Genomic DNA, 18,857 nt, shown 5'->3' on the forward strand with positions numbered 1-18,857 from the left:
CCCTAACTTTCTATTTTTAATAGGGAGATCACAACTCATTGTTTTCAGAGAAGTACTTTGGAAAATATTCTGAGAAAGGAAAATCCCTAGTGATTTCATTCACTAATGAGGCTGAAAACTAATATTTGGACAAACAGTGTACACACACAAATAAATCAATCAATCAATCAATCAACCAACAACAATGACAACAACAACAAAAACAAAAACAGAAAACAGCATTCAAGCCAAAAAGAGCTTAAAGACAGACAGGGGCTGGGAATAGTTCAAGATTAGCTTAGTGTCTTCTCTGATCTCTAGTAGTTAGGCTTTCTAAAGAGAAAAACATAGTGGATGGATTCTGGACCTAAAACCAGTCATGAGCCTGCACACACATACTTTTGGATCTGATGCAAGTAAGCAGTCCTGGTTGATCCTTGTGTAAGAGGTGGGTAAGGATATCTCTGTGGGTCTCTGTGCTTCCACCATTTGCTTTGCCCATTGTTGTGCTGTATTTTCCATCCCTGAGAGTGTAGGATTTCACTGTGTTCAAAGAGCTCTGGAAAACAAGAGGATGGCTTGCTCAATTGCTGCTGGGCCACCTCTGACTGCCAGCACTGCTCCTAGCACGCTGCTCACAGCATACCTCCATTTTAAGTCACAAAAAAAAAAAACAAAAACAAAACAAAACAAAAAAAAAAAAAAAAAAAAAAAAAAAAAAACAAAAAAAAAAACTGTTCTGAGGGTTATGGAGGAATTTTTATAACACATTTTATTTTATCGTGTCTTTGTAATGAAGTAGGTTGCACCAAAGGCCACATGGTTACAAGTGAGAGCATTCTGGGGAATGCTAAAACCCTGACCACTTGGCTGTACAGCCAGGGCCTAATCTGTGCGGACACAGTGCCTGACCCCCTGCCAAGGCACCGTCCCTCTCTCTGCCTGGCTACCACATCTAAAACTTGTGGCTAACAGGAGCGGTTGCTGCTCTCCTAGTAATTTTTCACCTGTAGACCTCAAAGCACTTCTTTACATTACTTATTTGTTGCTACTGTATAGTAATACCGTATAGTATTTACTTACTGTATAGTAAGTATAGAAATTTGAAGCAATGCCTGTGCCAGGCATTGCCTGATTTCACCACTGGCCAGATTTCACCACTTCTGGTTGCTTCCTCATGGTTACAGTGTGCAACTGCTGAAATGCTTGAGGTTTCCAGGCTTCAGCAGCTTGATGCACCAAGAGAGAAGTAGTAAAGGCCAGCTCTCTGCCCTGCAGCAGTAAGGTCCCTCCCCAGGCACAAAGGTGGTCAGAAGCATGAGTTTGTCCCATTTTGTTTTGGCCTCCTTAGGAACGGGAGGGACCAGCCCTAGCAGCCACTGCTCACTGTGTTGCAGGCCTCGGGCAAGTGCCTAGCCCTAAACTGGAGAGGGTGGAGGCTGAGAGTTATGGAGGGCAAGGTTGTCAGATAGATCTTGGAGATGACCCTTTTCCAGCATGCTCCCTCATTTTCTAGACACAAATATTTTCCCTCCACCCATAATTTTTTTTTTTTCCAGATTCATTAACAAAGCACAGTGCTGGGCTTTCAGACAGTACCAATTTCTGGAGCACTTGTCTGTTCCTGATTTTCTCCTTGCCTGAGCCAGCATAGGGGCCTACCTTGCATTCGAAGCAAGCTTAATGAGACACAGTTTCATTACACAGATTATCAGGCTCAAAGAAATGTCCAGCACAACAGACAATCAGAAAAAAATCCCTTTAATAGCTTTTAAGATTAAAAAAATAAATAAAAAGAAAAAAAAAATACTCCTCCTAATTTAAAATATCAATTCTAACTTTTCAATGAGACGTTTGCTCTGCATTTCTAAGACCAGAAGCTTGTTTTGTTTCACACGTTGTGTTATAACATGGCATGAAATCAACCTTTAAATGGAGCTTGACTTACATATGTTAACTTGTTCCTTCCTCCATAACACTAACAACATGATTCTCCATTTGAAACTATGTGCTTTTTTTTTTTTTTTTTATATATATCTGAGACGAATAAAAGAGGAGAAAGTGTGAAAATGGCTATGCAAACATGTTATTTTATATTTAATATTGCTGAAGTTAGTGGAGATGGAAATTGGCCATGTGATGGATTTTAGCTGTAGAGAATTATCTTCTCTTGGCAATAAAGCACTGCCTGTCTTAAGGGCTCACACACAAAGCTTGACCTCTGAGCAGTTGCACGTAATGTTTTCTCTGTCAAGTGAATGTATTCATAATGATCTGTCACAGGTGCTCACACGTAATATGTTTCCTGTCAAAAGTGATCATCCATATTTTATATAGCAGCTTTGATGACAAATATTTTGTACTTCAGCTGCTTTTTCTTCCCTCTGTCAGACTTAATGAAGGAAAGTCATGGATAGTTTTTAAATAATGTCAGCTTCTTAGATCACATTTCGATGTCTGCCTTTGAAAGTAGCCTCGTGCAAGAACCAAAACACAGGGTTGAGAGAGACAAGGACATTTTCACATGGTAAACTCTTAAAAGCAATTTTTTCTGGCTCTTAATTTCAGAATCAATACACTCTGTACCTTTGGAATCTTCTCAGCAAAACATTGTCCTGTATTTAGAGACTACTTTTGGTACTTTGAGTTCACTACTTTGGTGAAAACATATCTGATAAATGGTTTGTGCTTGCAGCTTCTCACTATGCAGAATGCTGTTTATTCTTATGGTAGTGGTGTGTCTTGGTGGTAAATACACTTCCCTCGTGGTTGTTCCACAGAGTGCCTTAGGGGCACAGAGAATTAGGCTCTTATGTTCTCATTGAAATTGTTTGTCCTAAGCAGGGCCAAGGATTTCTTTTTTCCTACCTGTTCAGCCCTACTGAGAGAAATAACCTTCATTCTGTATTCTGTTAATTGAAGAGGAAAAGTGAATTTGAACTCCTTTTGAGATTTCTCAGATTGTGATACTGGCCATTGAAATCTCAGAGTATAAAGGAGTGCCTTTCTCATTTCTGGGCTATGCATTTTTACCAAAGCTGTAAGTGAATGTACAGGGGTATTCCCAAACTTCCCTGCCACCAGGCAAACTCCCCCAGGCTAGCAGCAAGAGTGGTGCTTTTCAACCTGTAAGCCATGGATTCATATGGGCTTCTGGTCCACTTCCAAGGGATCCACAGAAGGGAGATGACAAAAGCAAGTTCATTGTGTATGGGAACGATTTATCAGCGTCTGCAGATAAAAATAAGTTCAGAACACTAAAATAGGTGATAAAAGTATGGAACATGCATATTTATAATAATATCACAAGCCTGAGGACAAAGCAGAACAGGAAGATGACAATATTTACGAATTGGATTTACAAATATAAATGAGGACTGGATTTATCTTACACATAAAATAGAATCAGATGTCTTAATTAAAGTTTACAGTTAGAAAAACGTCTGGGTTTGTCATACAAGAAGAGGCCAAAAAAACAGTGACACAGGCCTAGAGCTACTTGATGCTTAATTATCAAACTCCTATTTAAGAATGCAGCCAAGAAGGAATTAGAAGGAGGTAAGAACTTCTGCAATACTGAGAGATACAAAACATTACTCTGTACCACTGAGAAGTAATTCACTGATTAATGTCTGCTGCTGAAAATACAGCCTGCAATATCTCCCGTTTTTCTGCTACTTCCAAATAAAAACTGGATAGTCTTAAGCAGTCAGTGTACTAAGGTTTCCTTTCGTTGTCTGAAGAATTATAACAATCCAATTGAAAAGAAAATATAATCCTACCTATGCTCCATGCTGGGATTGGAGCAGGGTAAATGCCACAGTTAAGTCTGAACATCAGGTTGTAATTGTTAGAGATTAAAAACATGCCAGAGAGAACATTCCAGAGGAAGAAGGAGGGTGAGAAGGATGGCTCTCCTGTGTCTTTTTATTAGAGCAAATTAGCATTAGATCTAACAGGGGCATATTCTGCACAGCAGAACTCAATCAAAATACATTTAGTCAATGAAGGAAATGATATACTGGGTTGTTTTTTAATCATCCAGATTTGAAAAGCAAATATATATGAATGTGTATTTATCTGCTGAGTCAAGTGCATACAAGGTTAACTGAAGAAGCAGCAGGAAAAACACTGGAAATAACTAGAAGAAAAATAATTTTTCTCTATGATGCTGCTGTTCTACAAAATCTATTTTAAATTTAATTTGCACTTTGTTATTTCTGCAAGATGTGAGCATGTCAGTTAAGCTTCTCATTTTTATGCAGGTGAAGTAATCACCGAAATGAAATGTTGGGTCATAATAAAAGATGCAAGAAAAAAAAAAACACAAAACAATCTTTAAAGAGCTGTCAGAGGGGAGGAGGGTGGTCTACCCTTCCAAATACAGAGGAACCATTATGCTCTTGTTCTTTGGAAAGAAATTTTCTAATTTCTTATTCTCTTCCTTCTCCACCTTGTTTTTTAATACTTCTCTTTGCAGTGCATCCTAACGTGAGCCAGGGTTGCCAAGGAGGGTGTGCTACGTGTTCGGACTACAACGGATGCCTGTCATGTAAGCCCAGACTCTTCTTTGTTCTGGAGAGGATTGGCATGAAACAGATTGGAGTATGTCTTTCCTCGTGTCCAAGCGGATACTATGGGACACGGTATCCTGATATTAATAAGTGTGCAAGTAAGTGCTGGGGAAAGGGGAAGAACATTGATTTGTTTGTCCTCTTTTGAATGCTCCTTAGGAGTCGAGTCAACAGAGAAGCAGGAGGACAGGCCGAGTTTTATTTTTTCAGTTCTGTTATAGTAGTGCAATAAATATTAACCTGAACAAGGAGTTAAGTTGAAAAATTAGAAAAGTGCCTAATGCTCAAGGGTCCCAGCTCTGCTTGAGTGACTTGCCTAGGAGCTGGGAGGTGGCCTCTGTCTCTACACCCTGATGCAGAAGTAGGGCAGCAGCAGGGACAGGCACTGCCCTCCAAAGGCTGGGGCAGCAAGGCTGAGCAGCTGCAGCTCTGTAAAGCAGAGGCTAAAGGCCACTGAGCCTCAGGGACTGGGGCAGTTCCTGGCCTTTCCCCCGAGATGTGAAGACAAGGTGGCACTCTGTGGAGATGCGCTTTGCCCTGGTCTCTTTATAGCTTGCCTCACAAGCAGTGTAACTGTACCAGCTGGCAAGGTCTCAGCCTGATCTGGGGGAGGTTAACAATCCATGTTGCCTCTGGGCTGGGAGACAGAGAACTCGATTCTATTCTTTACCATTTGGGCAACATTTTGACCATACTGTGTATTTTGAACCATAAATGAACTGGAAAAGATTGTAAGAGCATTCTCATTCCCCTCCTTGCCCTCCCTCCTGTGATTTTTGTTGTTGAGTTCAGTTTTTAACCCCACAGGTAATATAAAAACATACATGCGACAGCCAAGCCACTCTCCCAGATTTTACCTGGTAATAAAAGTTATTTAATGAACAGACCCCAGAGTAAAATCTTACAGAGTAACTTGACACTGTAAGTACTTGCTCACTTTTTAGCAGTGTGTGGCCTTAAATATAAGACACGAGCTATGTCATGCACCAGTTTTTGCTTATGTCTTTTAAAAATACTTGAGAACTGGAAAATATATTGTTAATGCCATTCTGGGTAATCATATAGAGGATGTGTGAAATACTACAGGATTGTTGGTCAAACATGAGAAAGTCACTTAAAATATGAAAATTACATTGACATAAAACATGTTTTATTTCTTCTGGATGGATGGAGATAAATAGCGTGGAACTGGATCCAGTACATGTAGCTGGTGGAGTTAGTTACTACCTGTGCTATGTCAAGGTAGATCATAAGTACTATATTGTTATTCTGATGAGCTGTGCTCTGTTTTCAGTTTGAACAGGTCTGCAAGAATATAAGAAGTGTGTGACCACTCAGCATCAGGCCATCCTTATTAAAATCCGACTCATACTAAGACCACTTGTTGCTTCCCACAGTGCGTGTACAGGACATAGGGAAGATCTAAAAATAATTTGCTACCTTTGAAGATTGTTTTGCAATGCTAGAGTCATATGAAGTGATTTTGCCTTGAATTCTAGTGTGTGTGAGAGAGCCTGTGGTTTTTCATGGCAAAGAGCATCAATGTTATTGTCTGTTTGCATTTCAGAATGTAAAGCTGACTGTGAAACCTGCTTCACCAGAAACTTCTGCACAAAGTGTAAAAGTGGGTTTTACTTGTACAGTGGAAAGTGCCTTGAAAAGTGCCCTGATGGGCTGGAAGCCAACAATCACACGATGGAGTGCACCAGTATCGGTAAGTCCGGCCCCGTCACATAATGGTTTGATCCTCTCCAGTTTCCTCAGGGGGGTGTGGGGTCAGTGGAGGCCACGAACTGCTAGATCAGTCACGGCACCAGGGAAGGGCAACTTAAATCTGCCCTGGACAAGTTCTGCATCACAAGGTGTATTCCTCAGCACAGCAAACTCATGACATTTCACAAAAGCCAATCTTGGCTGTGCCCCAAAACACAGCCCCGAAGCTAAGAGCAGTTCTGCCTCAGGACTTATGGCCCATGTCATCACACCTGTTTGGCCTACCCTGAGGTAGAAGGGCATCCATCCCAAGCATGATCTGTTACAGTGTTATGCAGCATCGCTAACATCAAAGGCTCAAAAATCCCGAGCCAGGCCCTGCACCTAGTTTAAAGACTAAAATACTTAACTACTTTGCTCTCAGTCCCTTAGGCTACCTGACTCTTCCAAGCATGTGTGCTAGAGCATTTTGAAGCTTACCTTCCCAGAAGCAAAGGCTAGAAGCTAAAAAAATAAGATAAAGATGAAATTCCAAATGATATTTTTGTATAATCACCTGACTGCAGACAGCGAGGATTAAAACAAAATGCCGAATAGCACAGCGCTGTCAGCGAAGGAATGAGACTGGCAGCACTGCTGCAGTGACTCACGGCTGCAGAGACTAGAACTGCTTTTGTATCTCTTCAGCCTCTGACTCACAAGCTCCGATTATTCACGGCCAGGGTGATTTTGGAGGTCACCACACCTAGCTGTCTGCTCCATCCCTCCACCACCCCTGCAGCTGAGAGAGAGCAGAAAGAGTTATGTGTTTGCCTGTGGGCTGCTGCAGTTCACATCCGCTGCCACGGGCATGCTGAGGCTGCGTCAGGGCTCAGCTTATTTTAGTACACGGGCTGTGAATTGTGGTGGCTGCGGGCTGGGAGCTGCGGTGGGAGCGGTAACCTCTTCAGCCACCAGCAACCAGGGAGCACTTAGGCGCAGCCTGGCCATGATGGAAATCTCTCCCACGGCGTCGTGCACATAACTCACCCTGGCATGGCCTGTTTTGCAGGGCAAGCAATGCAGGAGTACAAGTAATGTGAAGTAGTTTGTCGCTTATTAGTTCAGGTGGCAGTGATGGTTTTTATGGTTTTATTTTCTAGCAAAGACTTTCATCTTTGAAAGCAATTCAGGAAATCATTTTTGTTTCTTGGTGGCTTTTTCCAAGTGCCGTAGACTTAGCTGCTTTAACAATGACTCAGTCTCAACTCGGAAAAGCCATTTAAAGCTACGGAGGAAAAACAGAACCTTTTTGTGCACGTGAAGGCCAATTATTTTAACAGGAGAGCTCCAGTGTAATATTAAAAACAAAATGAGCCACATGACGATTCACTGGAGGAGGGCTCAGAGATTGCCTGAGGTCAGTTATAGTTTTAGGTTTTGAAAAATTTGAAAGTAAATTCTGGAGCTGGAAAAATGTTGACTTACAAAATCCTCCTGATAGAGGAGCAAGAATCCTTTCCTTCTTTAGAGGAGGTTTATAGTCTTAAGCACACATGGGAATATAAAGCAACTATAAGTGTTTACTGCTTTTTGTTAAGAGAAGGATACTGAGGAGATGGCACAAGAGTAGCATAGCTATTAAGAGCATGTTTTGAAGCTCCAAGGGTTGCTCCCATTTTTGTCCATATTTTTAGGACAAGTGTTCATATGCACACCTTTGAGTTCCCAATAGTACAGGATGTACGTTCAGGTCACTGTAGTTTGGAAATGGCAACCTGTACTTTTCTTAAAAGATTACATCCCTCTGCTTTGCCTACTTAAATATTATATGCATTACAGATGTTGGCTCTTTCATTATTTAAGTTGAATACCAAGCAAGAGATAACCAAAGATGCTTGACTCTTAATGTAATACCTTTTGATATTAGTTGTTTCACTATAACTCTATTTATTTCCAAATTCAGTACCTCTAAGACCAACTGCAGCAGCTTGACACAATGATTTCAATCTCCTGTCACACCAAAGTTTAATTCTGCTGAGGTTATAAGGATCTATATCTCTACAGAACCAAAGCAATCTAGTAACTGATTTCACTGAAAGCAATTGTTGTGTTGCCCTGTTTCAGGAACAGAATTACAAAACAGTGGGTACAAAAGAGCGTCTGACATGATTGTTGGACATTATTTTATGTAATATACCTTCAGCAGTCCAAATTCACTCAATTCACTGCTGTAAATCCTGATTAATTCCATTATTTTTTGCTGCCTTTTGGCTGATGCAGAATAAAATGAATGTACCATATGCATTATGTATACTAAAAGGTATTGGCCAGGCTCAGCTTGTCCTATGTTTGTTGCAGTGCACTGTGAAGCTAGTGAGTGGAGTCCATGGAGCCCTTGCACAAAGAAAGGAAAAACATGTGGTTTCAAAAGAGGAAATGAAATAAGGGTCAGAGAGATCGTACAACATCCATCAGCAAGGGGCAATCCTTGCCCAGCTACAAGCGAGAGCAGAAAATGTGTTGTACAAAGAAAGAGATGTCAGAAGGAAGGAAAAGGTACCACATTATCATCATCATAATTTGAGACTGGTATTGTGCTTGTTTAATAATTCACATCTGAATTCCCAGGCCTTGACTGCTGGTTTCACCAAAGTTCCCATTGATGTGGTGTTCTTTGGGCTGGAGAGAGCCGTGCCCTTGCCTGGAGTAAATAAAGTCCTAATGCTGCTGAAAAAATGTGCTTTGTGTGATCTAGAGAGGACAGGGTGGGCTGGATGGGAAGGCACATTCTCTCTAAGTTCTGCTGAAAGAACTGCCAAGATGAGGGGTTGCATGTGGAGCTCAGAGCAAAAAGGTCTGTCATAAAACATGTCATGGTGGGAGTTGCTTGTTGGGTATCAGGCAGTCAAATTTTATGCTTCAACCACAGGATTCCTCCAAACTGGTTCCTATTTCATGCTCCCCTACAGGTATGCCCATAATTCTTGTAGTTACAGTGCTGTGGCCTCTCTCCCACCCTGACCTCTTTATAATAGCTTTGGCTGAACAATGTGGCCTGATCCTGCCATCTACATGTGGCTTGCAGAGTTCCAGCATGGGAGAAAGACCACAGCATTGCTTGGCAGCCAAGGGACACTCCACCTGGTTTTGTCCAGTTATCAGGAATGCCAGCAGAACTGTCCCTCCACATGAGCCAGCGTGTCAGGCTTACTTCCCATCACAGGACCTTGTGGATGCCATCCAACATGTTAAGAATGGGAGATGGTTAAGAAGTGTATGAAACAATAATTTATACAAATTCTACCCAATAGAGATTGTTATTCAATATTCTCCCCTTAATGTACAGGGAAGTTACTTGCTCCGTCTCCAGTGCAGTTACTGTGGTTGACACAGGAGTGCCACGGGAACATTTCCTTTTCACTGTCTCTCCCATTTTCCGCACCCTTCCTGTTTCTCCATCCCTTCTATTTCCCCTAAACCTTTCAAACTCAAAAGCAGGCTTTATTCTGAGGATGAGTGGAAGGGGTGCAGCAGCTGAATGTGTGTGAGCCAGCAAGAAGTAACTCAGAGTCTATTGTTAAATTATCACTAGAATTGCTGCAGATTACTGATAGAAATGTGAAAAGGTTTTGGAGCTCGTAATCCTTTTGAAGGATGGCTTTTTCCCTCAGAATATACCTCATGAGGAAATAAATGTTAGAAGGAAGATGTTATGAAGCAGAAGCTTCAGGTGCCTCTCCCTCACTGAAGAACTGGCTAGATCTACCGATTTAAGGGAACCTACGGGGCAGATTTCACCTTCCTGAGGTTGGTTCAGCCTCCCTGTGTCCAGCAGTGCCTTGGAGAGGTAGAGCAGTGTGGCTGCCTCAAGAGAGCAGCCAAGGCAAACTATTTACAGATTCCTTCATGCTTAAGACTCTATCTTCAAAATGTCCATGAAGATTATCACTTTTGCTCATGTACAGCAGCACAGATTGAAAAACACAGCCCTGTTAGCCCACTGTAACTGGCCAAAAAGTGTATTTTTTTTTCCTACCAGTTACTTTTGCTAGAACTGAAAACATAATTCCAAACTTACTTTAATTTTGAAACTGAAAACTGTTGTTTTTCCTTGAGGTGATAATGTTGTTTTGTATTTGTTATGGCAATATGGAAACATCTTCAGACTGGACAAAAGATTTCTTTTTGAGAAATATTTGCTCTTCATTTGCTGTTCTTGTGTAGTAAGTACTTTAAAAGAAACTCTTCATGTATTTTACTGTCAATTCTTGTTTTACGGGACCTGAGCCAAGCCATATTTGAAAAATGCTGCATACCACAAGAATTCCTTTAAAATTGTGAATCTTCTTTTTTCCTGCAATATGCATAAAACTCTTTTGTTTTTCTTCCTCTTGAGCAAGTCACAGACTACATCCTAGCCTGTTCTACTCTTGGTAGACAATTCCTATGAAACAAATGCAGTCAGATGTAACATATATTCCAACACTACCTGTACCCTTAGGATTTGCATGTCTATGGCTAGAAGTATTTTTTTTTTTTTAGTGCTCTGAAATCCACCATTGTACAATCCTTTGTAACATTAACCACAAATGTCTTACTTTTGCACACCTTCAGAGGGAGATGAATTTATTATTTAAAAAAATAATAATAAAAAATTAATAAAACCAAGGAAATTCACATATAAAACATTAGGTTAAGATAGCTTGAAGAGATAGATTATGGTGACACAAGCCAGGAAACTGAGAATTAAGCTAAAGGTTTTCCTTATGTTCCTACTGAAGTAGGGAAATGAAGCTTTCCAACTTAAATCTCCAGGCAACTTATCTTGCTTACTGTCACTGTCCCATATTACTCCAAGAGAAACTTCTGTTCCCCTTTGAACACGAGAGCGCTGGCACAAGAAGCCAAGCCAGGCTCTGTTCTTATGGCTAGCTGGTCCAGTCAATGAAGGAAAGGCAAGTTAACAACAAAAACTCTTTTGGACAGAGAAGGGAAAGTAAATACTTACTGTTAATTAATTTTGAAAATACTGTTTTGCCTTGTATAACTCCACATTGCCACTTGGGAGTTGGTTTGGAGCCCAGCTTCCACAGCTCTGGCTTGAAGTCTGGCAGCAGAGCTGGCCATTACTGACAGCACTGCTAATGATCTTCCCTCCACGGCAGCAAAGACAGTTAGCTTGGTCAGCCTCTTCCGTTTCCATGTTGAATACATGTCTGTGGCCGAGGGAGTAAGGGCAAAGACCACATGATGATGGGGTATGTCCGTCAGAGATGCCTCAATGACTTTGCTCAAGAAGTTGAGACCAGAGACAGGATGTTAGTCAGTTCAATTGCTGCTATCTCACAGAAGAAAGAACATGTTTCTGGAACAGCTATGCAAAGCAAGATAAAACAAATGAATACAGCTTTTTTTTTTTTTTTCTTTTTTCTTTTTTTTTTTTCCATCTGCTGGTGTGTCCTTAAAGCTGGTGCAATCTGCTACAACTCGTTTTTTCCCCTCACTGGCTATTAAATTAAGTTTTACTGGGAGAAGATGCTAGTTTTTTTTTTCCAGAATGAATGCAAACAAATGGGAATAATTAGATTACCAATAGCCTTACTAGACTAAAAGGTTTTTCTTATTCATTTTAGCACTAAATTAGTTGATTCCAATGTGTTTTGACATGGTACTTTGCATGTGTTTCCCATATAGGCTCCTTTTATAATTCAGTCCAATTGAAACCTCACTGCAACTTATTTCATAATTGTCCTTTTTTAAACTCACAATGTACAGTTCTTTTTAGTCCACAAGATTATGATTTCAATTTCCAGTTTTTTATTCCTTTCTCTCCAGCATATTTCCATAATTCAGTGCCCTCAGCACAATGCACTGCTGCTTTTACCTTTCTACACTTAACATCTCCTTCTGCACTGACAGAAGGCATACATAGATAGTCAACTCTTTCTTGTATCCATGTCCATAAATGGCAAATGTATTTTCAGATACATTAGAAAAGCATAGTTTTCAGAGCAGGAGAAATGTTGCAAATTATCCATCTATATTATTAGTTTGCTTTAATAAATGTCAGGTAAAAATGGGAGGTTAGCTGGGACTGAACAGAAAGTTATGTGGAGAATGTTCTCTTCCATTTGGATGTGGGGTCTTGGTTGAATTACTTGTGCTTGGCCAAACACAAACAATTTGCAGCCCTTTTGGTCTGCAAATGGGGATGAGATTAACTTTTACTGGTCAAAAGACAAATGCCAGAACTGCATCCAGAAGTACGTGGGGAAGGAATTGCATGTTTTCATGCACCAGTAACTCTACCAAGACCCCACATCCAAATGGAAGGGAATATTCACCACAAATATCAGTCCCAGCTAACCCCCCTACAGAGTAGTCACCTTTACATGCTTTCAGATAACATTTTCTGATCAGTTGGAAGAGACTGAAAACACTCACCAAAAGACTAAGTGGGAAAAACAGGGAAAAAAGGGGGAAAAAGGGAGAATATCTTAGAAAGCTGGGTATTATTCAGGCTAATAGGCTACACTGGTTACACAATTGTATTGTTATAAAAAATAAATAACATATTTCAGTTGTTTTCTGCTCATATATTCACTCATTTGTATGTTGGTGGCATTCATATGTTCAAAGGAGAGAATGAATGCTAACTGTGTCCATTCTGTGCAAAGACAAACCAATGGAAGGTTCTCTTCCTAAATGGCAAAAACTTAAGCATTAGATGTGGAAAAAATAATAATAAATAAATAAAATTAAAAAAAAGATGAATTCACTGAGATGAATGTGGAATGATACATTTCTTTTTCACTGTAGAGTGTAGTAATTGTCACCCCACACGGTCTGAAAGCAGGATGCTGTTATAAAAATAAGTGCTTTGTGCTCTAAGGAGAATATAATTGTTACAGTGTGGTTTCTTTTTTGGTGTGCAGCAAGAATAAGACAGAAAGCAGAGCCTTTGAGATGAGGAGCTGATTTCTAGATGCACACTGCCAGAAATAAGGGAACTAAGGGAACAGGATTTTGTGTTGAGCAGTTTTATTGAAGGAAGCATATGTGTTTGGGAGAACTATTAAAGTTATGTGTAAAAAATGTTTCTATACTCTATTGTGTAAATGTGAATATAAAAATGCAGTTTTGATTTTAATAGCTAAGAAGGCTGATACTCAGGTCATCTCTGTTGTTTCTATGAAGTAACTCCTCTACCCTTTGTTGGTATGTGTCCACATAATGCTTCAAAAATATTAATCAGATTATGTCTGAAAATGTCTTCAGTTGTCTATGGTGTGAGGAAGGAGTCCTATCAGGCACCCATTAGACTTCCAAAACCACCACTCAGCTAAAAATTCCAAGCCATTTATCAAGATTTTACTTTAGTTGAAAACAGTGTAACTTAATACTAACAAGCCTAAAATATTAGGCCATAAACTAATTACATTCACTTAACTTAAACTCCTTGAGTTACCCACCCTAATGTATACACTCTGATGCCATATGGATCCAGGTAAAAATGAATCACTGAAGGCCCTTTAGTATGGGAAGGAAAGGAAAAAGAGGAAAAAGGAACAAGGAAAAAGGAAAAAGGAAAAAAAAAATGCTAATAATCAGATGTTTATGTCTAAGCAAGTTATAGATGGGTCATGTTAAATGTGTGATACTGCACCCAGGGAGGAGGATTCATGGCCCCATTAGATGCATTCGGAGAAGGGCAAAATGATTTGCCCCCTTAAGGTGCCCTTTTTTCCCCTCAGCTAAGTACAGTCTAGGGTGAGTGATGTGGCCTTTTACCTGCTAACTTCTACATATTTTTAATTAAATGACACATTTTCCCCATTTGCAGTGTAATGACTTTGTAACACTGCAAAATCTAACCCAGGGTTCACCCAGGCTGACTCAGTAAGCAAGGCAAGTGTGTGTCAGGGGATCCATGGGTCAGTCAAAGTAAAACAAAAAGTAGAACTGAAAAATACTTGTTTGCAATAGTCATTTCATTAAGTGCTGGCAAAATCAGGGTTAGGCAGTGTTTTGTTGTGTTTGTTGATAAACATCTATTAATGGCTGGACACCTGCTTATTCAAAGGTGAATTCTTGTTTACAGAGCAAGCTATAAGTAGTCTGGTCCTATCCATTCCACACACTAAAGAGAAAAGTCTGTTCCCAGGGCAAGGGAAGCCCAAGGCAGGCTAACAGTTCCCTAGTGTACTATTTTTAATCTTTTTTTTTTTTTTTTTCTCATTAAAATAATAATAATAAAAAAGGCAATTCTAGACATTTTTGATACTTCAAATTTTTATCTAACCATATTTAAGTCATAAGTATTGAGCATTGGGACAGACTGCCTAGGGAGGTTGTGGAGTCTCCTTCTCTGGAGATATTCAAGGCCTGTCTGGACGCCTACCTGGGCAGCCTGCTCTGAGGAACCTGCTTTGGCAGGGGGGTTGGACCTGATGATCTTTCGAGGTCCCTTCCAATCACCCTTCTGTGATTCTGTGATAAGCATAGCTACACGGGGAAAGTAAGATATTCTGATCACAGCTCATCCTGAAAGTCAAATCCACTCCCTTACGTAGAGCTCAGTGACATTTGAAGCAGAAGGACTGGAGCATGTGAGCCACAGAGACAACGCAGTGCACAGTTCTCTAGTCTAACTGTGAGAGATGGGGTGTCCTGTGTGAAGGTCACTCGTGTGGTTATGGTTAATGACCTTACTCCATGGCGGGTCACAGGACTTCTGAAGTTTCAAGATGAACACAAAGCTAATTACTGCATCCCCGTGTTTACATTCTGCATACGCCAATGGGTCATAACTCTGGCCTTTGCAAGCCTGAGTTACTATAATTGAGGAATCTGTCTTGCAAAGAGTTTGGTTGTTTATTTTCTGTTTATTCCTGCCAAGAGGACCTCTCATTTCCTTTCCTCGTAGGGGTTTTGACTCTTTAACTTTAACACATTTCCAGCCTCCAAGAGTAGGGCTGTTGAGACTGGGAATCCATTACCTCCAGCATCAAGGGAAATGACTTTCTGGAAATACTTTGAGCAAGGCAGGATGTGGACAGCATAAGGCTGCCCACCACCACTGGCCAGCACAAATAGGTGCCATCTAGAAAAGAGACCAGGGTGAGAAGGGTTAAGAAGGGAAAAAGAGGATCGGTATGAGTCAGAGAGATTTGTGAATCCAAAATAGCTTATATCCAAGGATGTACTGGCACTAGAATTCAAGGGCTGAAAAGATAGGAAAAAGCTATTTCTAAACTTTAATCGCAGCACTTTCCAAATTTAATCATGGTTAAGCACTTCTGAAAGTCATGTTAGGTAACTAGCTGCAAACTGGGACCTTAAAATCTGAGCTAATTAATAGAAATACTGCATTTTGCTTCAGGTACGTTTACTTTGTGCTAGTGTGAACATTAAATTCTCATTGTACCTCCCAGTTCTGACAGACACATATACACTGTGCAAGCAGGTAATACAAACATGCTGTGTGCCTCTGCACATACATTACTATGCACTGTGGCAGTCCTGTCAAATCTGAGAAAGGAGTGGGTGGTCAACTGTTCCTGTAAGGAAAGTGAATCAGAAAAAAAAAAAAATAAAAAAAAATCTGACTGCATTCTTCTATTAAAGTGTGGATGACACGAGGTCTTCTCTCCTCAGATCACCAAACCAAATAAGGGATAGAAGTCAGCTCTTTGTCTCTTTCTGATCTTCCCTTCTGGAGACTCTTTGTGCTCCAGAAGTGGCTGGCAGGCTATCTTTTAGATGTCTGAGCTCTGTAGGAAAAACAGGAGGTCACCAAGTCCTCTCCCTCCACCCTTCCAAAGTGCCCATCAGGTATCCATTCAGCACCAAACTTCCCCCACCTTTCTGTCCTGAATAGAAATGTTTGAGATCAAGAGGAGTAGCTACAGTTTTAGAAGGTGAAATCTGCAGCTATGTCTACGCTGCCAAAGAAAAGCAGGCAAAGGTGTATTCCCTGACCACAAGGTCAAGGAGCATCTTTTGATCTGCATCCAGACTAGTTGGGGCTATTCTGCAGATTTGTCTGGGGAAAGAGAGACAAAAGAGAGAGAGCTGCTGTAGACCAGAGTCCCACACCAGTGCAGACGCAAAGAGGCCTGCCTGCTCTTTGCCCTTCTTCCTTTGCTCATCATACTTTACTAATCCATGGCACCTTCACCTTTGGTGGCATCATATCACTGTGCTTCAGGGAGGTGAAAATAGGAAACTTTGGCTACTGTGGGTGCGAAGGTGCAGGGGGGAAATCTCTTGTGAAAGAGCAGAATACCATTCTCTCTTTCCCTACATCACTTCCTTGGTCTGCCTGCATATCCTCCTTTATCCATCTTTCCCTTCACTTCTCAAGGCTGATACATCCAAAGTCCTCACCCTAACTTCTAGCAATTCAAGGAGCTCTTCCTGAGGGATGTTTTTTTATCACAGCTGGAATAGGAAATCGTCCTCTTCAAGGCTGCGTGCCATGGCAAAATACCTTGACAACTTCTTTCTCTTGACTCTGCAGAAGACCACAGCAAGCTTTTTACTTGTCTTAGGGCAATATTACCACAAAATAAAGATGTAGGAAAGCGGCTACTGACAGCAAGTCTCACCCAGCCCTTGTCATCTGGAGATCTAAACCCCTCACCATTTTGGCTTGTATGACCTGGAAAGAAGAACATATGCAAGAAAGAAGTTTGCTGGTACATCTATCGAATTTAGTCCAAGAATGCAAAACATTTGGGGTATGCAAGCTACAGAGTAAATCAGGCAGTGGGTGTTTCAAGCCTTATGGTGACACTCACAGCACTGTTTAATCAGCTAAATCCTGGGCTGTGGAACACTTCCATGTATAGCAATGCTGTTATAACATTGCAAATTGTGGAAAGCAATGGCACTCATTCAGTATTGTATTAGCTGCCTAATTCTTTTAAAGGGCCTGATCCAAGGCCCACTGAAATCCCATTGACTTCAGAATACTTTGGACCTAGCTGTAAAGAAGAGATTTTCAACATTCCTTTGTAACAAAGTGAAAACAAGTACTTTTTGGCTGCAGTTTCTCCTCATCTTTCTAGATATTTGTCTGTTCTTCCCCACCCAGGCAGCTCTGTTTGCTTTTCCCCAGCCAGGTCTCTGCATCTCCAGTCTCCTTGTCTCTCTCAACACACTTTCCCTGCCAGCTCTGACACCTGTTGTAGCCCTTGGTCTGCTTAAGCTGCCACCTCCCAGCTCTCTTCCAGCCTCATAGCTCTGAAAAAGAAAACACTCACTGCCATAATTTTAAATTATAAAGTTCCAAAGGAGCTTCAGGTTATTCCCAATGAGATAATATCCAGCGTTATTATCAGAGACCATAAAGATCAGGCAAGAGGTTGTGGGAATCTCCACCATGGAAGATTTTTAAGGAGGTTAGACAAACATCCATCAGAGACAGTCTGAGTATAGTAGTCCAGCCACAGAGTCCAGTAAGGGACTAGATAATGCTTTGACAGGCTTCTCTACATTTCTGAAATTACCACAAATTGTCCATGAAATTTCTTCACGCCTATTGCCTTCTGTAAGGCTTCCACAGAGAGACAGCACATTGTACATTTACAGAGCAAAAGTTCAAGTGTCTCTGTTCATTGACATCAAAATAAAGCCTCCTGCTGCCTCTACCAAGTTCAGATTTTCTTTTGGGTCTGAAACAGGGAACTGAAACCAACTTTCCTTCCATTTTGTTTGGTGTATGCATCCTGCATTGCTAGTATATCTGCCATGTTCCCCTTTGTATTTACCTGCTTTGAATCATTATGATAGAAAGAGAAAACTTCAGTTGGCATATCACATTAATTCACCAGAGATGGAAGCTAGCCCCACTTTGTCAATGAAGCTATGTATATTTTAAAAGCAAGTGAGGGTATGGCCCATGAGAAGAATATTGTTGCACGTTTAGGCTTGAGAAAAAGAGAAAAAGAGAAGAAAGAGAGAAGGAGAGAGAGAAAGAGAGAAAGAGAGAGAGAAAGTGAGAAAGCAGAGAGAGAGAGAGAGAGAGAGAGAGAAAGAAAGAAGGAAGGAAGGAAGGAAGGAAGGAAGGAAGGAAGGAAGGAAGGAAGGAAGGAAGGAAGGAAGGAAAGAAAGAAAGAAAGAAAGAAAGAAAGAAAGAAAGAAAGAAAGAAAGAAAGAAAGAAAGAAAGAAAGAAAGAAAGAAAGAAAGAAAGAAAGAAAGAAAGAAAGGAAGGAAGGAAGGAAGGAAGGAAGGAAGGAAGGAAGGAAGGAAGGAAGGAAGAAAGAAAGGAAGAAAGGAAGAAAGAAAAAGAAAGGGAAGAGGTAATGTTAAGAACTGATGCAAACAATATTTTTCACTAATTTCTGTTGAAGTAATTTTGCAGTGGCAAGAAAATAAAGAGAAGAAAGAAGATCATTTGTCATAACAGTTCTGTGGCCATGTCTTTAATGCAAAATTCAGAAAAAGCATTTCCAAAATTTTCTATTTTTAGTTCCTTGAAACAAGAAATGATAGTAAAAGAATTGACCAGTGGTCCACAAGTGAATCATAAACAGGCAAGAATTTAATGATTAACTGGGGGATTTTTCTACTGTTTTTTGGCTTATAAGCAAAATGACCTAGTA

The 18,857-nt window shown here is 40.6% G+C and overlaps 1 protein-coding gene across 1 annotated transcript in view; it reads left to right on the forward strand.

Annotated features, from left to right (window-relative positions):
* Positions 1-18,857, forward strand: part of RSPO3 (R-spondin 3) — a gene marked incomplete at both ends in the record, with an annotated part of 59,981 nt that overhangs the window by 30,128 nt on the left and 10,996 nt on the right. Inside the window, 3 exons of the mRNA XM_084283501.1 lie at positions 4,460-4,651; positions 6,121-6,267; positions 8,607-8,804. Of these exons, the coding sequence (XP_084139627.1) occupies positions 4,460-4,651; positions 6,121-6,267; positions 8,607-8,804 (537 nt within the window). The remainder of the gene's footprint in view (positions 1-4,459; positions 4,652-6,120; positions 6,268-8,606; positions 8,805-18,857) is intronic.

Source organism: Netta rufina (genome assembly GCF_964035555.1).
Source record: "Netta rufina genome assembly, chromosome: 3".
NCBI lineage: Eukaryota > Metazoa > Chordata > Aves > Anseriformes > Anatidae > Netta > Netta rufina.